Source organism: Tauraco erythrolophus, chromosome 15, assembly GCF_009769465.1.
Source record: "Tauraco erythrolophus isolate bTauEry1 chromosome 15, bTauEry1.pri, whole genome shotgun sequence".
In the NCBI taxonomy this organism is placed as follows: Eukaryota; Metazoa; Chordata; class Aves; order Musophagiformes; family Musophagidae; genus Tauraco; species Tauraco erythrolophus.
This window is the reverse complement of record NC_141479.1, coordinates 12585619-12606175: the sequence shown is the minus strand read 5'-3', so window position 1 is coordinate 12606175 and position 20557 is coordinate 12585619. Positions and strand designations below refer to the sequence as shown.

The window sequence follows — 20557 nt, the reverse complement described above, 5'->3', positions numbered from 1 at the left end:
CGGGAGGAAAAGAGGAAAAAACAGCAAAAGAAGTGGGACAGACGTGGCGTGTCGTAATTAACACCTTACGGGAGATCAAAGCTGAGCGAAAAGTTGCTGCTGCGGCCATAGAAGCCCTGCAGCCGGATAACACCTCTGGCGAGCTGCACGAGCCGCCGCCACCCTCCCGTATTGCGCAGTTCTTTGGGGTCGGACATTTACACCCAACAAAAGGCATGCGAGCTCCCACCTGTTCTACTATCACTGAGGTGTGGAAACAAGCCGAGGGGCTGGGAGAAACTGTGTCAGAACAAAAAACTGAGTCTAAAGAGCCTAAGGGGCCCCCAGCCTGCTCAGGGACAGCAGAGGAAGTGCCCGCCGCCCCTCCAGCGCCAACTGGGCACAAAGCGGAAGTGCCAGCCCAAGGGAACTCGGGGGGTGGTCACTGTACGGCTTTGTCATCGCTGTCGTCGGGCCAAGGAAGAGCGTCCTGCCACCCAAAACTTAACCCTGCTTTGCCCTCCTCTGGCGTGCCAGTTCTTTTGCAGCTGATGGTCCTCGGCGGGAGGGGTCGGCAGCAGTTACGGAGCGCAAGCGGCCGGAGCCGCGACAACGACAACAACGACAGCAACAGCAACAACAAGCGGGGCGGCCGGCACAGGGCGGCTGGGTCGTCGTCCCCACCCCGCTCCCCCGCTCCCCCGCCCGGCTGAGGCGAGGCAGGGCTGGACCCCGCCGCCGCCGCTTCCCCCCCCCCCCCCCCCCCGCCGCAGGCCGAGCCTGGAGAGCGGCCGCCTCGCCGCTGCCCGTGGCCCGAGTTTTACCACGAGACAGCACATCTTAACTTAGATCGTCTCGATCGATATCGCGGGAAATAACTAATCCTCCTTTGTTCCAGCAACTTGAGCAGTTAATATCAGTATTGCAAAACCGTAAACATGCATATTCCATGGTACATCTGCGAGCGCACACCGCGCTGCCAGGGCCTATAGCAGAAGGGAACAGGCGAGCTGAGCCTCTCACGAGTGCAGCTCTGGTACCAAACTCGTTAATGCAGGCAAACATCTTGCATGACTGCTACCATCAGAATGCTAATGCTATTAGGTGACAATTTGGTTTAACACGACAACAAGCCCGCTCAATCGTACAATTGTGTGCTAGCTGTTAAAATATGATCATGCCACCAATGAATGGTGTTAATCCTCGTGGTTTACACTTGCAGGAACTTTGGCATACACTTCTTATCAGACATATGTATTTTTGTCATCATGAGGTATTGAGCATGTTACTGGTATTCCGTACAATCCTACTGAGCAACCGATCACAGAACATGCACATGGTACTTTGGAGAATATGCCTTTAAAACAAAAAGGGGGAATGACAGGGAAATCTCCCAATGAAACAATAGCTAATGTGTTATAGGTGTTAAATTTCTTAAATCGAGAGCTAAACATTTTGGGATGAATAAAATGTCACTCATGTCAAAATCAGGCACAGGCAGGGTTACAGCAAGTGGCTTTCCAACAACTGACTGAATTGGCTATGAGAGCATTAAGACGTGTCCCTGATTTTTTGGGACAGGGGAGGCTTCCTTTGCTTCCATTCGGCAGGGAGCGCAGGAACCTTATGAACATTTCCTTGATCGGCTGCAAGCAGCAGTTCAGAGACAAACAGAAAATCCAGCTGCTGCAGATGTCTTGCTATTCCAGTTAGTAATTGAAGATATCCTCTTAAGCACGTGCCAAGCCCATGTATACAGCAGTGTTGGTGACAATATTGGGGCAGCTGTAGCTATTGGCAGTGTTATAACAGGATGTTTTAAATGGCTGAAAAATCCTGAAGCGGAAGGTGACCATCTAAAGAGTGCTTTCCAGCATCTATGCTCTCCATCCTTTTCTACCTTTTTACAATTTCGTTTTATTTCGTTTTGCATCATGATGAACTGTCACCAGAGTTCTCTGCTCTGTAGTGACAGAGCATTCTGTGTATCACTGGTGGTTGGCAGCATCATGAGGCATTTCGCAGGTTTATGTTTTTGCATTTCACAGAGATCTTAAACTAAGACAATCACTTATCTTGAATAGCACACCCTACTCCTCGCAATCTATTTGCACATCCATTGTCCCATATTGACATGAATCAAATGAATACTTTTTGCACAGGCGAGCTCTTGATCCTATCAGAAATCGGGCAAAAACAATTGCAGATTTAATAAAGGGTGTCAGAATGTGGGCTCAAAAATTAGGCGATGAACAGCTCAAATTAGGACATATAATTCCCTCCACTACCCTATGGATTACTCCAATATTTGCTAACCCAAAGAAATCAGGAAAATGGAGATTTACGTTAAAAGTTTTAAGAGCTATTAATGCAATCATTTCACCAATGGGTGCATTACAACCGGGTGTATCAAATCCTACTATGATTTCAGAATGTTAGCATTTGATGGTGATTGATTTAAAAGACTGGGTTTTTCTACCTTTTTACTCTTTTATTTATTGACACCCTAACGATTGTCCTAGATTTGCCTTTTCAGTTCCAGTACTTAACGATGAACAACCCACGCAACAATATCATTGGATTGTACTGCCTCAAGGAATGATGATTAGTCCTACAGTTTGTCAATAGCTGGTTGATGATACTTCCCATCAGGTCAGACAGTAGATCAAGCTCAGCAGATTGTACACGCCTGCCCTGACCGTCAGCGTATTGTGCCTTCAAATAATCCAGCAGGAGTAAATCCAAAAGGTTTATGTGTCAATGAATTATGGCAAACTGATATTACTTATATTCAATCGTTTCTTCGATCTAAATATGTACATATACCTGTTGATATATTTTCTGCCTTTGTTGTTGCTACTGCTCACACTGGAGAAAACCATGGGAGTACCAAAGAAAATCGGGACAGACAGTGATCCAGTATGGTACCTTTTTACAGGATCAGGGAGTGACTCACACTACCAGTATCCCTCATTCACCTATGGGACAAGCTGTTATTGAACAAACTCATTTAACGTTAAAACAAATGCTTGATAAACAAAAAAGGGGGAGTCTTCCGTATATTTCCCAGCAAGAATCCTTGGACAAAGCCACATATGTTTTAAATTTTCTTAATTTGTCTGCTTCTAGGCAACATACTACGGCTGTGGATCACAATTTTAAACCCAGTGCCATTTTTGCAGAAAAATCAACAGCATGTTATAAGAAACTGGGCTCAACTCATGGGATGGCCCTGTGTCTCTGCTTGCATGGGGAAGAGGGTATGCTCGTGTTCTCTTTCCCACAGGTCCGTACTGGTTGCCAGCAAGAAACGTAAAGCCAGCCAGGACTTTTGAAACTACAAATAGAGAAAGGAAGATCCAAGAATTAGCAGAGCAAGCAGAAATCACAGAAACACCGAATGAGGAGAATGGTTCAAATGGACAGACTCGTAATAGAAGATTTCATGTTAATATATCAACTGTTCTTATGTTTCTCATTGTTAGGTATAGTATGTGTGTGAAAGTTGCTTGTATATATGCTTTGTGTGTTTTCTCCGATCGGAAGGTATATGGATTCCACCCGTAGCTACTGGAAGGAAAAGAATTAACTGGTACCAAATTAATGACAAAGAATTACTGACTGGACCTAATTGTGAGCACGTAACTTTGAAAAGAGAAGCTAGGAGGATTGTTATTAAAAAACATGTTGTGATTCGCAAAAACCGCTGTTAGCCGGCAGAGCACATACTGGGCAGCCTTGTTGCACGCACTGGCCACGCGTGCGGCAACGCCGTGTCAGTACCTTTGTCATAGACTCTGTTGAGGGTGAAAAGAGATGGCTCAGAGCGGAGCTGAGGGAGGCTGCAGAGCACACTGTGTGGATAAACAGGGGACGCCCTGAAGGTGCTGTGCCTGCCTCTCTTCTCTGTGATGACCCTGCTGATTGTTACCCTCCTGCTCAGCGGAATCTTGGGCATAGTCGAAATAGTAAGGCTCCCAGAAAGGGAAACAATATGCTAGTAACTGCTTCTGCAAGGCTGTACCAAAACAAAACGCTAGTAACTGCTTCTGTAGGGCTATAGTAGAGCTTAGGGTATTCCTTCGCATATAAGGGGAGATCTATGTACTATAGGAACTTTAGGAATGTATTTACCTCATACCACCATGATCCTAAGTCATAGACACACCTGGAATAGGCAAAGCACGCATGCTTATGATAGCTAGTGCAATTCCAGAGCAGAATTTGGGAAACCAGCTAAAATCATTGCAGCTTCAATATTTGCACCAGGAGTTGAAGTGGCACAGACGTTAACTACACTGAATAAGTTGGGTCACTTGGGCTAACAAAACCAACGTCTCGCAATTCTGTTTATCTATGCAAATTGCCTCTGACCCATTTTGCACGTGCCTTATTGGTGTGCCAATACTTTTGGCCAAATAATAGCACTAACATTACAGAGTTTCAAAGATTCGTCAATGCCTCTGCCCTCTCATACCAACAATCCAGTGGCATGAGACGGATCTGCAGTGGGTGGGATTGGCCTTTCGATGTGGGATCGGAAGTCCAAGCCGCCTTGATTAGATCACTCAATGTGACCATCCCCGCAGGACTGCAAGAACTTGATCTTTTAGGTAGCTTGTTACCAGGGACATGGAAAAATGTTTCTGGTTTATGGAACCAGTTAATGAGTCATGACGCCATATGTAAAATCATTCGCCCTCCCATGCAACTTGTAACTGGCTCTGGAGTGGTTTGGTTCCAAACGCTGAAGCAAGCCTATTAGACTAAATTAGGACGCAGTTTCTTCTTCCAAGATAAACCGCGTTTCAATGTGTCCGGCACATCGATGTGGGGAAATGTAAAAACTGGAGCGCTCATTGGGAAAGTATTTACACACGATACGCTCCTGCCCCCCGGAATTTTTCTGATCTGTGAAGATCGTGCCTGGACCGGAATTCCACAAGGAGCTATCGGTGGTCCTTGCTATTTGGGTCGCCTAACTCTCTTTGCCCCTAGCATTCATGATTTTCAAGCTGAACGAACAACCCGAACAAGTCGGGGTAAGAGGAGCCTAAAAGAATTTGACGGCACTTGTAATGACAACGTGCAGCTGCTGAATCCAGCTGAAATAGCAGCACTATCTGTCTTCCTTCTAGGAGCCTCTGACGGCATTGCTAATAGTCAGTTGGCTAAGCTTGCTTGTTGGGCATTGAAACAATTTAATCTTACCTCTGATATTCTCACCTCTCTATTGCTTGATGTAGATGATATCCAGCATGCTGTATTGCAAAATTGCACTGCTATTGATTTTTTATTGTTAGCTCAAGGCCATGATTGTACTGACTTTGAAGGCATGTGCTGTATGGACCTACCTGACCACTCTCAAAGCATTCATAACCAACTTGCAAACCTTCAAAGTAACATGCATCATATCACGACACGAGATGACCGGTTCTCAAACTGGTTTGGTAGTTGGAACGTACCAGGTTGGATAAAAGGATTAATCATACAAGGCATAACGATATTAGTTGCATTGCTGTTTATGATTCTCTTAGCAGGGTGTGTCCTGAAGTGTGCCTCTCGGGTCCTCCTTAAAGCAATGCCAGGACTATGGATTGTCCAAAAACAGAAAGGGGGAAGTGTGGAGGAATTCCTTTCCGAGACTGGCCATAATATTCTCTCGGGTATGGACAATCCCTGTTTGGGCCCCAGAGCACAAGGTTACCAACTAGATTACTTTTGTCCTTCAAGTTATCTCAATGGCCTTAAAAGGAAATGTAGACTGATAGCCTGCCAAGATGCACGCCTCCTGGATGCCTCTCCGATGACCGCAATGAGGAGACTGAAGGGATGAGCTTGTTACCTGTGTTCTGCTAGCGCTGCCCTATCACTATAGCCCACGAGAGTGTGTTTATGCTAAGCAAGCCAATTGTAGTATGTAGTCGTGTCACGCCACATTCCGCTATATAACCTGTGTGTTGTTTGTAATAAACGGAGCATGATCTTTTAACCATATTGGTGTATGGTCATGACTCTGGGCCGTCCACAGTAGGGCACTGCAACACTTTGCCATCCTGAGAACATTTAGATTTTCCTTTTTTTCCGGCTGTGTGTACTAACCTTTCTAAGCTTTCTTAACGCTTCTGGTCCTGAGGATCATTCCCCAATATGTTGTTCTGTCACCAGGTGAACAAAAAAGTTACATCTGTTGCTCAAGATGCCATCTTTAGGCACTTTGGATCTCAACAATCTCACTTTATTGTGAAGATTTATCTGAAGGGAATGAGAATTGAGCACTATGAGCTTGATCTCACAAGCACATGGGTGCCATTGGCGTCTGCTGAACGCTTTCTGGATGTGACTCGAGTCAAGCGTTGCTGCTGTGTTTAGGTTCAGCAGCAGTGCCCTTTGCTGCTTAGGCTGAGGTGCTGACACGTATGATGTTACTGGGAGGAAGAAAGTAAACTGTTCGTATGCAAATCCATTCTTGTTTTTCTGAGACAACACAGAAGGTAGTTTAGGGAAATTGCTCATCTCCCTTGAGGCTCTCTTGCATGTTGCCACAGGATTGGACTGTGTCCACTCCTTTTGTTCACCATACTTTTGTATAAAGTATTAAGAGAGAAGGTGATGCTGCAGCGCAGTCCATGAAGAGGTGACATTCAGCAATCTGACTTGCCGTTCCAGCTCTCGATCTGATTCCTGATCGTCTGCTTCAGAGCCAGGCTAAGCTATGATTTTTAGCTGAGGCTGAACTTGAACGAGGAAGAAAATAATGACTTGCAAGAAGTACCTGGTAGCAATGGTGAGGTGTACACAGAGCGCTCAGTTCAACAAGTTTACCTAATTTATGCTAGTTAAAATTTGTCAGGTGGAGTCTTTGATGGATTCCTGCCCTGCACTGAATGTCCAGATGACAGTAGGGACCAAACTTTTCCTTTTTTAAAATTTTTTTCTTCCTTTAGTCTTACTGGAATACAGTGACTGCTTCATCTGGATGTATTCCCATAGAAATTATCTCCTGTGTGTGTATGTTCACTCCTCATGAAGGCTGCTCATCAGCTTCAGGCAGTGCAGAACTTGCTGGCTTGGTCACGTCTCCTGCAGGGAGCTCACACACAGTGTGTGAGCTTTTTGGGTTGAGGAATATCACTTCCACTTACACGTCCACTTCTGTGTTGTACAACGAGGACCTGAGCAGAGTCTCAAAAAGCTGCTAGATCAAAATACTAGTTGTGCCTGTGATCTGCAGTCCTGTTTGTTTCCAGGTGCAGTTCAAGACTGAAGTTTCAGGCTTTGATTTACTAAGCTCTTCTCTAGCCTGGTGGTGATGACTGCAGAGGCTGCCTCCTTCTTTAGGATGCAACAGAAGCTTGAGATCAGCAGAGGCTTAAAACAAACAAAAGAGAACGCTTCATGCAGTGCATAATGAAATTGCAGAACTTGCTGCCATAGGGACAGTGTGAAGGCCAAAAGTATAAATGATCTCATAGAAGAATTAGACAAATTAAAGAAGGATTGGTCCAGTGAGGCTATTAAACTTAATAGGTATGATGCAACCCATGGTGCAGGAAGGCCTTAAGTGCGGGCTGCTGGAAGCTGAGAGGTTATTCTTGGGAACACATCAGCCTGTGTGAGCTCTGTTTCTAATGTTCTTTCCCATTGAGCTTCCACTCTTGGCCAGAGCTGGACAGGATACCGCACTAGATGGATTCTTGTTGCTGCCATTATGGTGGTTCTTACTGGAGCTTGGCTGAAAACCACCCACCACGTTGCATGGGTAGCGGCCAGCAAGGCTGCTCGGGAAGGTTGCATCCTGCAGAGTCAGGAAGACTTGGTTGGAATAGGCTGCAGTTTGCCAATGGATTTATTTTGCTGTAGAATGGGCTGGCACTGGGACCTTGGGATAGTGTGATAAGACAAGTACTCCTTTTAGTCCTAGCTTGCAGGAAGCAGCTGGAAAAGTTGAATTCTTTCCTGATAAAAAGCAAGGACTGTGATGGAACCATGAAAGCTTCCCAGAATGGAAGCTACCTTGCGGGAAGAGCTATACCCCCTTTCCTCCCAGCTTGCTGAGTGGCGGGGAGGCCTCTCATGGTTTTTTCCTAGTGGTCTATGTTGCTTTGCCCTTGTTATTCACTTTTTTTGGAGTTTCTAAACCCAGCCCTGGGAAAAAAAAAAAATTAATCAAAGTACATTTGGAGCTTTATTTTACATTTCCCTATTAGTGTGTCCACTTGCTTATTAAGAAATATATTTTACGTTACGTGTTAATCTATAGGCCCAAAATAGCTATTAGATCAGTGCAGGCTGTTGTATTTCTGTTTTTAAATACATGCTTGGCTTATGTTTTTACAAACTCCTTTTCAACATAAGTTCCTATGTCGGAGCTCCATGGAAATAATTTATGCCTTAACCCTGAAATTGATGGGTGGTATGGGATAGAATAAATACATAAGTGGGAGAGAAAGGAAACATCTGCCAATTTTAACTTTTGCAAATTATATGGAAGCTTGAAAGTATCCGCTAGGTTTATAATATGGTCTGCACAGGAACACTTTGCCCGAGTACCAGAGGTCAGAGATCTTCTTGTCCTTGCAACATTAAGTAACCTTTTAGTTAAATAAGTTGACCGAAGAGTAGGAGGAGAGAGAAAGGAAGAGAGAATTCCACACTAGAGTAAACATGGCATGGAGATTATGGATACCCTGCCAAGAAAGGTGGGGTCTTCCAGCAAGGTAACAGAAGATATTAGCTATCTATTTATATAATCCTGCTGGAGACTGACAGTTTTAAGTCATGCAGCTGGGTTGGGGCAAAATGTACCCTCCATGTCCTCTCCACCCAGTCTTGGGCTTCCTGGCTTTGGTGGTGGCAAATGATGCACAGTGGTCAGAGCAAGACACATTACCAGCCTCAGTGCAGAAATGCAACGTTTCTTGGCAGCAAAGTCGTGCTTTCTGGATAGAAAGGTGTTTCCTTCAGTGCGATAGCTGACACGAGGCAAAATCCTAGGGAAGATAATGAAGTTTTTCATTTTGACATCATGGCAGGTTAAGGTAAACTGCAGAGGAGAGTCTGGGAGCCTGGTCCTGGGCTACAAACATGTCACAATGATAAACTGCCTTGTTTTCATCTGGATTTTACTGCACGTTAGGGAGTGCATAGCAAAGACAGACCTTTTTCTGGTGAAGATAGTACCTTGGGGCAGGTCTACAGCTTGTATAATTTGTGATGAATTCAGTGATGCTGTCACGATTTACACCAGCTGCAAATCCAGCTCAGCATAGTCGTCTGGGGCGGGAGGTGTGTGGCACTGGCCCGTCTGTGCGGCAGGAGCTGGCACACTGCTCCCATGCTGGAGAGGTGGCAGAGAGCAGTGCAGGGCCTGGATAACAGCCCAGAAATGGAAATGAAAATTGTATTATACAGGAGTGTACTTCAGCGAGACTCCAAGTAAGAGCTGGGCAACGGTACTCGGGAGGAAAAATAGCCTAACTGCCATCTGCCTCTGCAGGACAGGTCAACTTGAGATAGAGAATGAGAATGAATACTGACTGACTTTGTAGCCACAGTTAATTTGCACTGAAAAGTTCTTTCTTAGTGTACAAATATGAATTAGTATAGGAACTTAAACTGTGGGGGAATTTTCAATTAATATTTTAAAAATAATTTATTTAATTATAATTTTAAACCATTTTTATGCTTTCCCTGCATTGATATTTTTAAAAAGTAAATCTTTTGATCTCTTAAAGTGTTCATTCATATCTTGCGATGTCTGCCCACCTGATGATAATGTTTGATGAGAATTTGTTCACAGACTCTGAATACTCTTTCCTGAAAGAATCTATGTAAAGGGAGAAAACAATACACATCCTGTACTCCACCTTCATAGGCCTCTAGCATACGATGCCACCTTTTGTTTGCAAGAGTTTAAATTTCAAATAAAATCCCAGCATTCTTTTGAAAAAAAGGAAAGGGCCTCTCCCCTGCTTAGATTGTCAAATCCCAGACTAGCCTGGAATTGAATAGACCAAGTCAGTGACCTCAGGCAGAAAGAATGTTGGTTATTTACGTAGGGCTTCTGCTATTTTAGCAGCAAACCTTTTCTTCTGAAAGGACAATGTATACTGTTTTGTGTTTATGGCCAAGTAAAAAGCTTGTACATTTGAGATTTGCATCGTAATAGCCTTGTAACTCAATATACAGCATCCTCAAAAATAGCAGTGCAAGGCTCTGTTTTGTCTTTGCGGTTCAGGTCTTTTAGAGGCTTTTACAAAAGTTCTCTGAAAAACCGTCCTAAAGATTCAACTGCTTATATGTTTGCTTTGGTGGCTTTTTTTTCTGCGGAGTTTCGCTTTTTTTCAAAAACTAAAATTACACGTGGTTTCTTTATGAGCTGTCAGGCCAGTGCTCAAAATATTTTGATGCTTCTCAAGCTAAGCTGTGCCTGCAGCTTGAAACCAGGGAAGAGTGTGTGTGTAATTCACACACCCAGTGTTTTTCCTGAAATAATGGAAGATCTTTACAGGCATTCTGGCCTGGTGGATGAGCCTGCAATTCCAAATGGTTTTTAAAGTGTGCCTTTCTCAATAGATCGTAACCATGAGGAGCTATTGTGTGAGGAAAGCACACATTTAGGATCCAATCCTGCATTCCTTAAAGTCAATGGGAGTCTGAGCGTGAAAGGAATGCAGGATTGGGTCCTGAAACAGGGGAGCAAAATTGTGTGCCAGATTGCTTTGAAAAGACGAATACAGCACATCCACAGTAGCCACTTTTTAGTGTTTCAGATTTCAAACGGCTGGAGTCTGTGAAAAGTGGCTTCTGCCAACATGCGGTATCTTCTATTCAAAGGAATTTGGCATTGATTTTTTTTTTTTTTTCCTATCTTAAAAACCCTGAAAGCCCTAGAAATTCACCCCTCCTTTCACAAAGCCTGAGCGGTTGAGCATTGTGAGGGGACGGGCAGTGGTGGTGGGGGATGGAAGTTTCTCCAGGCCCAGGGGCTGGAGCACAGTCCTTCTTGCAGCCCCTTCCTCCTACGAACACCCTGCGCTGCAGCCCGAACACAGGACCCCATCATGAAGAGGTTGTGCTCGCATTGCTTGGTGGCTTTGTGCGAGTCCTCTGCAGGAGACGGAGAAGAAAAATTTAATTAATGGTTATTTGGGGGCTAAAGCAGCCTTGGTGCTCCCCATTCGCAAGTGGGTGGAGTGATAGAAACCCCGTGTAAAGAAAATCTCTGTGCAGATAGGCAGTCATAAGGCAGAGGGAGGGATGGAGAACTGCAGGCCCAAACTCACATGGGAGTAACGGAGAAATGGTAACAAATAAAGAAGTAGTATGGGAAGCTTTTCCTGCCTTTTGGCACATCTTTAATTCCTGAGCAGGCGAGCTTCCTCTACCTAGTGAAAGAAAACATATCCTGGGTGAAATTCTGTGTCAGTGTTACCTTGAGATGACCGGCTAGAGGAGGTAGCGGAGGCGGGCTGTTACAACTTAGTATTTTCAATGATTTTTTTTTCCATGTTTGTAAAACTCGGTGTTTCTCTTGAAGTTTCAGCTCCAGGAATCATCTGGCGACTTAAAGTTTAGCCTTTCGCTTTTCAGAAAGAGTAGTGGTCCAACGTGGGGGTTTGCAGAGAACAGACTGGATTCTGGTTGTGTCATTCACCCTTCACTTTTGAGTTATCTTGGTCCCGGTTTCTCAGTCGTTAAAACATGTCCTTAGAGAGCACACAGGTGCTTGCGGAGGATGAGTCGCACCTTGTGCAGCAGGAAAAGCTCCAGCATCTGTGCCAGAGTCGAGTTTAAGGCTGTGGATGGTGGTCTCCCTCATGTTGCCCTGTGCTGTCAGGACAGTGTCCACAGGCACACAGGAGATCGCTCGGGCACTGCCTGCCCCTGCGTGGGCTCAGCCATGGACTGCGGGAGCGTGGGCAGCCGCAGACCAACTGAATCAGAGCAGCCCCAGACCTTCACCAGGGGCTCTTGCAAAACAAAATTACCAGGTTTGGCCTGGTAAAGTTCTGACTTTCCGTAAAGCAGTGATGGAGACTGTGGTCGCAGGTGGGCAGTGAGCATGCAGATATGTTTGCTCAGCCTAAGCCAACTTGTGTCTGGTTTCACTTGTACAGGGCTCTGGGGCAATACATGGGAATTCTCCTTCCCTGTTACGGTAGCTGGGAAATATTTGAGCAAATGTTGTGTATTAATCCTGTGTGTGTTTGTATGTCACTTTAGTCTGAACACTTTGGGAGACTCACGTAAGTTGCTAACCTGAGACCAGTAGCGATGCTGGTGTCACATCAGTCACTGCAGAGATGGCATCTGAATGAGTTAACAAGCAATTAGGTCCATGTTTAACGTTGCTAACTAAAACAGATATGCACAGTTCGTTGATCAGTCAGGCATGAAGAGCCAGGGGCTGCCGTGCTCAGAAAGCTGTGCGAGTCATGGAGCGGAGCTTCCAGAGTGCAGGGATTCTCACCGAGTCCCATTCAGCCTTAGAACTGACAATTGGTAAAATAAGAAGTAAGAAGAAGAAATCTCAATGACAGAAGCAACGTGATAGGTTTTTTACCTCCAGAAACAGCTGTTTAAGAAGGATGCTGTCTATGTGTGTTGCTGTGAGACAAGCCAGGAGCTGGTGATGCTGCTTACCCAGCAGGAGCAGCACGTGGTGGTGCCGCCGGGGGCTTGAGCAAGCCCCAGCACCATGGCAGAGCAGCCACAGCCGTCCCGCCTGGTCCTGCTACAGCCTGCGTGGGGGCTCAGGGAGGCCATGTCCCCGTGGGAGAAGCGGCGGCAGAGCCAAGGTCTGTGCTTGCGTATGGTCAGACCTACTCAGGCACATCCCCAGCCAACAAGAATGGCAGGTACTTGAATAATATTCTGTGGCAATAGCTTGGGTGGTTCAGGCTTCTAATTAGCTCTGCTTTAACAAATTTCTTATCTTTAGCAACAATACCTACGGCTGAACTCTTTGGCTGCGCTCCGTATGGGGAGGTTTTAATTACATTTTCTGACTAAAATACAGGCCTGCTGTTCCACACGGCTGTAATGTTAGAAATAACAAGGATGTTGTGTTAGTCATCTCACACTTTGTTCCCTCTAATGTTGAAACTTTCCTGCATGAAGTTATGAGAAGAGGCACATGTATCTAAAATACCGTGAGAGAGATCACGATGGCGAGGAGGTGCACTGGTGTATTTTTTTCAGCAGGCTGCTAGTCTCAGGACATGCCAGGCGTTATCTGGGAGGCGAGGCTGGGGCTGCAGCGTTCCCATTATGTCAGAGGGGAGCTGTTTGTTTTTAAGTAGCGTCAGGCACTGAGACAATGCAGGCTTCTCGCATGAACTTGCTTACACTACACTACTAGTAAATCATGATTATTACCCAACAGTTGCATGTTTTTAATCATCAAAGTACTTAAAATATTATAATAATGCTTGGCACTTTTCAACTTCAAAGCACACTGCAAACAGTAATTAGGTCTAATAACCATGCTGTGACAGTGAGACATTGCTATCTCTTGTCTTACAAAGGCGAGGGGGGGTGTCAGCCCCTGATGCAGTTGCATCATCCCGTGTGAGACTGGAGATCTACCACTGAAGACTGGGACTTGATAAACTCACCTCCCTATAGGCAAACACCCCGCTGGCCGCAGCGGCACGGAGGGCTTTGAAGATGCTCTCCGGGCTAGCAGGGAGGGACAGGACATTTTCGGTGCTCTTTCAGAGCACCTCCTCAAAACTGTAAAACCCAATCTGATTCACATTTTGTTCCATGAGGGCCTGGAGCAGCTTTTGAAGCAGCGTTGGAAAAAATTTTACCCCGTCTTGGCTTCCTGACTGGTGTGTTTTCACCACCCAGCATAGTGTTGTGGAGACTGGAGAGAATAGTTGTGGACAGCCTGTGTCAACTGTAGGTCGTTTTTCCTTTTGCAAGCCTGATCTTTGAGTTGAGTTCTTCACTAAAGCAACAGCTCTCCCATTCCTTCATTTTAGTTTGTAACACATAGGAGCGAAAAATTGTGCAGGAAGTAATTGTTAGACATGTTTATATACCAGAGACTCATAAACTGTTTAAACGTGAAAACTGATGTTAAAAACCTAGAGCTGATTGTGATTTTATATGAAGTTCTCAAAGCCTGCTTTCTTTTGGGTGTTTGTCATGTTGGTTGCAAACACCAGTTACGATTGTTCCTTAGGACAGAGTAATTTCTAGCTTCTATTTCATTAACTGCAAGATTATCTACATGATCCTTCGCGCTCTTTGCTGGAGCATTTGTGGTGTCTCTGCCTCCCACCTGAGGTGGTGGAACCCCCTCATCGTGGCGCTTGCTACCTGTCAAATATGTGGATGTCAGTCAAGAAACATGAAAGTTATTTGCAACAAGCATTTGCTGTCTCTGCGACCGCGTAAGCTTCACTTTCTACAGTAAAACAACACTCTAAAGATGGCTCGGGGAAAAAAGGACTTCCCTGTAAAAGCTAGTGTTACGTGCCTGCATGTGGGCTGCAGGCTGGGCAGCTTCTGCCCCATCCCGTGGTCTCCCTCACACGTTCCTGGCCGACCTGCTGCTCTTCTGCTCGGGTGTGAAATAGAGCCTCTTCCTTGCTAGTGTTGAAAACTCGTCTGACAGGGTGGACGTGCCAAGGTGGGTATCCAGCAGGAGGAGGAAAGAACCACAGTGTTTGTGAAACCCCGCACTTGTGAACTCTGCGCTAGGCTGTTCTTTGTAACTGCTCATTATTATTATAATGACTTATTGGCAAGTCGCATCAAGTTTTGTCAGAAACTCTTGACTTTTTTGTTTCAATATTATGAAAGCCAATAGTAACCCAGGCATGGCTATACTCCGTTGTTCAGAGGAAAGCCAAGCAGCAGGTTCTGTGCACCAGTGGGCAGGATGATATTACCTTGTCTAGCTGGCCAGGCACTTGACTCAGCTGGCTAAAGAAACGTTATGGTTTTTTTTTAACTTGTAATCTCTGCCCAATTGACAATAGTAGGCTACACAGAACAGGCTGGTGCTGTGCAGGCCCCCAAGTTACTCCAGGACCTCGAGAGGTGAAACCGCCTCGTCCAGTGCATCAAGCTCAGGGCAGGTACCCAAACCTCGAGGTGTCGCACCCGCCACCTTGCTGCATGGCTGCCCTGGGGCTGGGAGGTACCAACGCTGCATCTCCTGGGGCTTTGTGTCTCTCTGGCTGCAGCTGACAGCACCTTCCTCTTGATGACAGTTTTCACATGATGCCCAGACACTCACAGTTTGTTGTTTGACCGTGTTCATTTCTGTCGTTTAGCAAACTCTTCTGGAGGCCAAATGGAACGTGTGGTTTTGCCTTTATTTCTAAAATGCAGTATGTAGAAGCCAATATAGCGTAGCCACAGTTTTTGGTGTGATAACTTGCTGTTTCTTGTTTATGAGATAATTATTGTACAATCCCTGAATGAAATTATTCTAAGGTAAAAAGCCTGTCAATCGTATTAATTATTGCTAGTAATAGTAATTATCATGTGAGCAAGCTGCTTTTCTGCTTTATGAGTTTAGGCAAGTCGGTTCCCTAATAGGTGGCTTGTTGGTTTTCAGTTATAAAAAGGGGAAAATGGTATTTTTCCTCAGTTTTGAAAGGTGTTGCTGTGCGAGTGCTGTGTAAAGCAGAGATGTTTTTACCATGTCAGCTGTGGAAGGGGAGGCCAGCTGTCTGTTCAGCAGGCAGGGGGGCTTGCAAATGGGGCGTGAGCAGTGAGCAGGGGCTCCCAGGTGGTGCAGTGGCTGAGATGAAGGCTCACAGCTTTGCTGCGCTGGGGTGAGGTTGTTTCATGTTGCAGGGCAATCAGCTGCCAAACACATGTGATAATATAAGTGTCTTTGAGAGCCAGTCCAAAACATCGGTTTTGCTTTGGGTCGTAGGCTCCTTCCCAGTCTGGGAAGTCTCTGACCCTGTTGGCTTCTGCCAGTGATGCTGTGCTAAGGAAACAACAGGAGCAGAATTTGGGGTGTTCCTGTCAGCCTGAACGCTGCCACTGAGATACAAAGTGGGATGTATGAGTCCTCGTGCACCTTCTGCAGTGCCACAAGAGATGCCGATGCCTCCCCAAATTAGGGTGTTCCTTTCCTGCAGAGATCCTACCAGCAATGGAGTTCAGGATTTGTCCCAAACTATCTCTGCTGCTTCTAACCATAATGCGTGTGTGGCAAGGGTGATGGCCAGCGCTTCTCCACCTGAAACATATGCCCCGACAGTGTGGGCGAGCAAGGTGGAAGTGCTGCATCAACACGTCCAAGGCAAGTCCCTGTTCTGGGTGCAGCCACTTCGTTTCCACCATCTGAAGACAAGACTTGTGTTAAGGCTGGGTGTGGCAGAGCCAACGTGTCCTTTAAAAAGCCATTCTGGCCTCTTTCCTTTTCTTCCCTCCCTTCCGTTTACCTTTACTTTACCTTTCCCTGGAGAGGTTTAAAGCAGCTTAGATAAACAGGAGGGAAGATCTTGAGGTGGTTGCTACTGCAGCAGTTGAGAGAGGCCCCGTGACCCCCTATTGCTGTTGCAGCCCTGTGCCTTGTTTTGGTGATGTGCAGGATGGACCAGTTTTACCCAAGAGTTTCAGAGGAGATGGGACAGTCTCAGTGCATTGCCCGTGCCACCAGGCTCCTGGTCCCCACCAGAGCTATCGGGCAGCTAGAAAGACAAACAAGAGCTGACTCCACCTACTAGCAGTATGGAGACAGCAGCCTGTGAGATCGACAGCCCAAGAATGTGCACACAAAAGAAGCATTTCCCTCGGCCACGACAGTAAAACCGCCAGACGACCACATGCAGCATGTGATTTCCCAAAAGCATCAGCCCAGATCCCAACTTCTTTGTGCCACACACTGTTTCCCAGGATCAGATCACAGTGGCAATGTGTAAAAGACACTTTCAAGCACTGAAAATTAATCATATTTTCCTCAATGTTGTTTATGGAAGCCGTGGAGAGTGCTCCTGCCCCTCCGTGCTTGGCCAGCTGGCTCAGCTCACCGGCCCTCGGAGTCAAACCCCCCGCAGACATCAGCGGTGTTTATGGTGGAACTACTGCTCTGCCTTGATAGGAGATGTCCAGGCTTATTCTGTGGAGTAAAAGCTTCAGCAGTCACCTGGGAGGGGTGGTCTGTTGACCTGTAAATACAGAGCCTCTTGCCCTCCTCCTTGCTCCTTGTCTCCTAACGGCAGCTGGTATGCAGCCCGTAGCAGGCACCGTGTCACCTGCTTGCCAAGGCTGCAAATGGCTTGAGAGCACCCACACGTTTCCGAGCTTTGGCCAGTGGCACTCTGGCACAGAGTGGAAATCAGGTGAGTCAGGATGAGTGCGGTTTCCCTTCTCCCTCTTTGGTTTTACGCTGATAAAACAGCGTTGCTTTCAATGGAACAGCTCTAGAGTAAGACAGATCTGATCTGCTGTATCTAAAAACTGGTTGGGCTCTGTGGTTTCTGAATTCCTGCTTTTAATCCTTTTTGTTGGGACTCTGGAGTAAAGGGAGCCATCCATTAATGATGGTCATAGGCTTTGTTAATAGAGTTCTGCAAATGCTAATGAAATGGCAAATGTTCAGACTTTGAAAATGAAATCTCTTGTTTTCAGTGTGATTTTTCTGCCTTTCCTTCTGTCACGTGTGCCTTGCACTGCTTCAGTATTGCAGGGGGCTGTGGGTGTCGCTCCTGGGGCGTTGATTAATGTATTAATGTTTTTAAAGCTGACAGGAACATCCATATGCAGTAGGCCTTGTTTGGTCCTTCGGAGACAAACCCATCGCTGACGTTGATTGCAGTGGATGTGCGCTTGCTATGATTTCACCTGCAAAGAAGATTGTCTCAATTTACAAATGAGTCTTTCCCCCCAGAATAATAATTTTTGGGTTTAGATTTCGAAATTTCCAGGCACTGATAACAACTGGGTTCCGTAAGCTGGGCTTAGAAGTAACATTTAGTTGATCAGGAATTTGTTAAGGCAGGATGGAGCCAACAGCCTAGCCCTGACCCGTGCCTCTGGATGGATCCTTCGGGGACGCGAGGGGCCGGGAACTGGCCATGCAGACAGGCGCAGCAGGGTGTGCTTTTCGCTCTGCATCCACAATGCCTGGGTTTGGGGATGGAGCACAAAATTCTGACGGTACTGTATTGTTTACAGGGAGAAGACTACGAGGAAAAGCGTTCTACAACGTCAATGGCAAGGTGTACTGTGAAGAAGACTTCCTAGTAAGTAAGATTTCAGGCTTTTTTTAATTGTTTTTAAACCAAATTGTTGTTTTATATTGGCTTGTTTTCTTTGAGAGACAGTTTAGTCATCCGGGGCCTCCTGCCAGTGCTGGAATCGGGAAGCATTTGCCACTAGCTGCATAAAAGCGGGATCAGGCCCTTGGTTTGAAGTGGTGGCTATGAAACCAAGTACATAACTGTCCATAAGCCATCACAAAGTGTAAATTATGAGAATAAACACTGGAGCTGCTCAAGCTTGGGACTTGAATTGCAGCCACAAAGCCTCGCCTGCCAAACTGGAGCTCAAAGTCAAACATCTGGGGAATACCAATCATAACAAGACGGGAGACGTTTTTGACTGGAGCGCGTCATCGCTGTGTACAATGTTGCTTTGTTGCAGGCGCAGTTTTAATCACCGCGCTGCTTGCAGTGATGTGGGGCTGCATTGTGATGAGCTAAAAACTGTTAGCCACGGAGGAGCAACTAATTTTCTCTCCATGCACCCAGGGCTTTTATAAGCGCTCCACTTTAATAGAGATCGAGTCATGAAAAGAAAAATGAAGCTCGTTGCTGAGCTGTGTTGTTCCAAAAATAAAATATTTGTGCAATTAAGGGTGAGGATTGTGCAGTACACAGAGAATGATTTGATAAGTGGCAGACCATTTATAATTAAGATTAGGAGGACGGCATGGCTGGGAATTGAAATTAGAGAGGAATGATATATTTTAGTTTAGAGGATGATGAATTGGAGAATCAGTATGTTGAATTTATACCACTCTTATTTATTGACATACCATTCATGGTAGAAGCTTGGGTCTTCCAGAACAACTTTCTATTTCTAACGAATATATGGCCATGCTTTTTGCAAAGGAATTATTCAAAGTATATCCCACAACAAAAACGTTACTGGCAGTTCAGAGTGTACAAATGTATTTCTCACCAATGCAATCCATAAAAATAATAGCAATTCCTAAAATATAAGCCATACTTGCCTTCATGTGTTATACCTTTACTCTCGGCCTATGACAGCTGGAGTCTGTTGAAAAGAGCAAATTGTATTTTGTGCAGAAAATAAGTTTCTTATTATAATTGAAATTTGTTACTGTTTTGCTTACATTTTGAAGAGAAAAATATTTTTTCTCACTTGCTGTTTTCAGCTCTGTATTTCCTGTGTTTCTGCAGAAGCACAGGGAGGGGAAGAAGAGGTGGAATGTGAGATGGAGGGACTCAAACCTTTGAGATTTTTATTTTGAACTGTATTGGAATGTACTTTCCCCATGATCAAAACCTTTCATCCAGACTTAATGACGTGATTGTTGTTATTAGCTGGTAACTTCAGCCTAAACATGAGGATTTTAAATGTAAAAATCTGAATCTTTGGGAGAACGTTCTGTTTTCAAGGGTTGCAGGGGAAACCTCTTTTAGACATGTTCTATAGTAGGCTTCTGAAGGGAGATACTTGCAGTGATTCTCCCAAGAAAACTTAGGTTAAGGACCTGAAGAAATTTTCTGCAAGTTAGCGATCTGTTGGGACACTTAAGACAGATTCAAAAGCCCAAACCTCCCACAGGTGTGTCTTAGCAGATTCCCAGTAGCACAGAGGGATGGGAGAGAAGCAGACTGAGGTGACTCACTGCTGCGTAAGTCACCAGAAGAAATCAAATTCTGACATTGTCCCTGCCTGTGTTAAGCCAGCTGCTTTTCAGAAAGTGATTTCATGTTCTCTCAGCTTCCCCTGACTAAATGTCATAAGAATACTAGAAATTGTCTTGTTTCCCTAATGAAATAAACCAACTTTGCCTATTTTAGAGTTCTGTGGACAAAGAAAGCTCAAAGCTTTTCTCAAAATCTGGCCCTTTCTTTGAGAAGTGCTTTTGATTTCTGGACGAAAGGTGTTAGTGAAATGTAGATGTTATCATTCATTATGAGCAATTTCCACTGCGCAGCCATAAAGCTATCCAAAGCACAGATACACCCATCAAAACCTTTGGCAATAGCTGCAAGGTACATTCTTCTAGCAAATAGTTTTCCCACATGTTTGCTCTTACTGAGGGCACAGATTATCTTTCTCTGAATCAGACAGCTTATTTTGCTCATTCTTTCCAGGGAAGAAGTGCTAGAAGTTTTTAGGCCCACTCATGGAGTTGTAGATGGGGGAAGAGAAGCCACACACCGCAGTCATCCTCGCTAGAACGGTGCCGGCCTTCTGCATGTGGGGTTGCGAGTAGATGGGTGAGGGCTGGTAAACCCTTTCTACCTGGAGGCCATGGCATACCTCTTCCTTCTCTCTGTATTTTTGTCAGCCTCCTGCCTCCAGCCCTGATTAGCTGTGGATTCTCTCAGTGCTTAAA

General features: G+C 45.4%; 1 protein-coding gene across 2 annotated transcripts in view; it reads left to right on the top strand.

Annotated features, from left to right (window-relative positions):
• Positions 1-20557, top strand: part of WTIP (WT1 interacting protein) — an 88881-nt gene that overhangs the window by 49959 nt on the left and 18365 nt on the right. For both annotated transcript variants that reach the window (XM_086621124.1, XM_086621123.1), the window contains one exon: positions 18139-18206. In XM_086621124.1, the coding sequence (XP_086477250.1) occupies positions 18139-18206 (68 nt within the window). The remainder of the gene's footprint in view (positions 1-18138; positions 18207-20557) is intronic.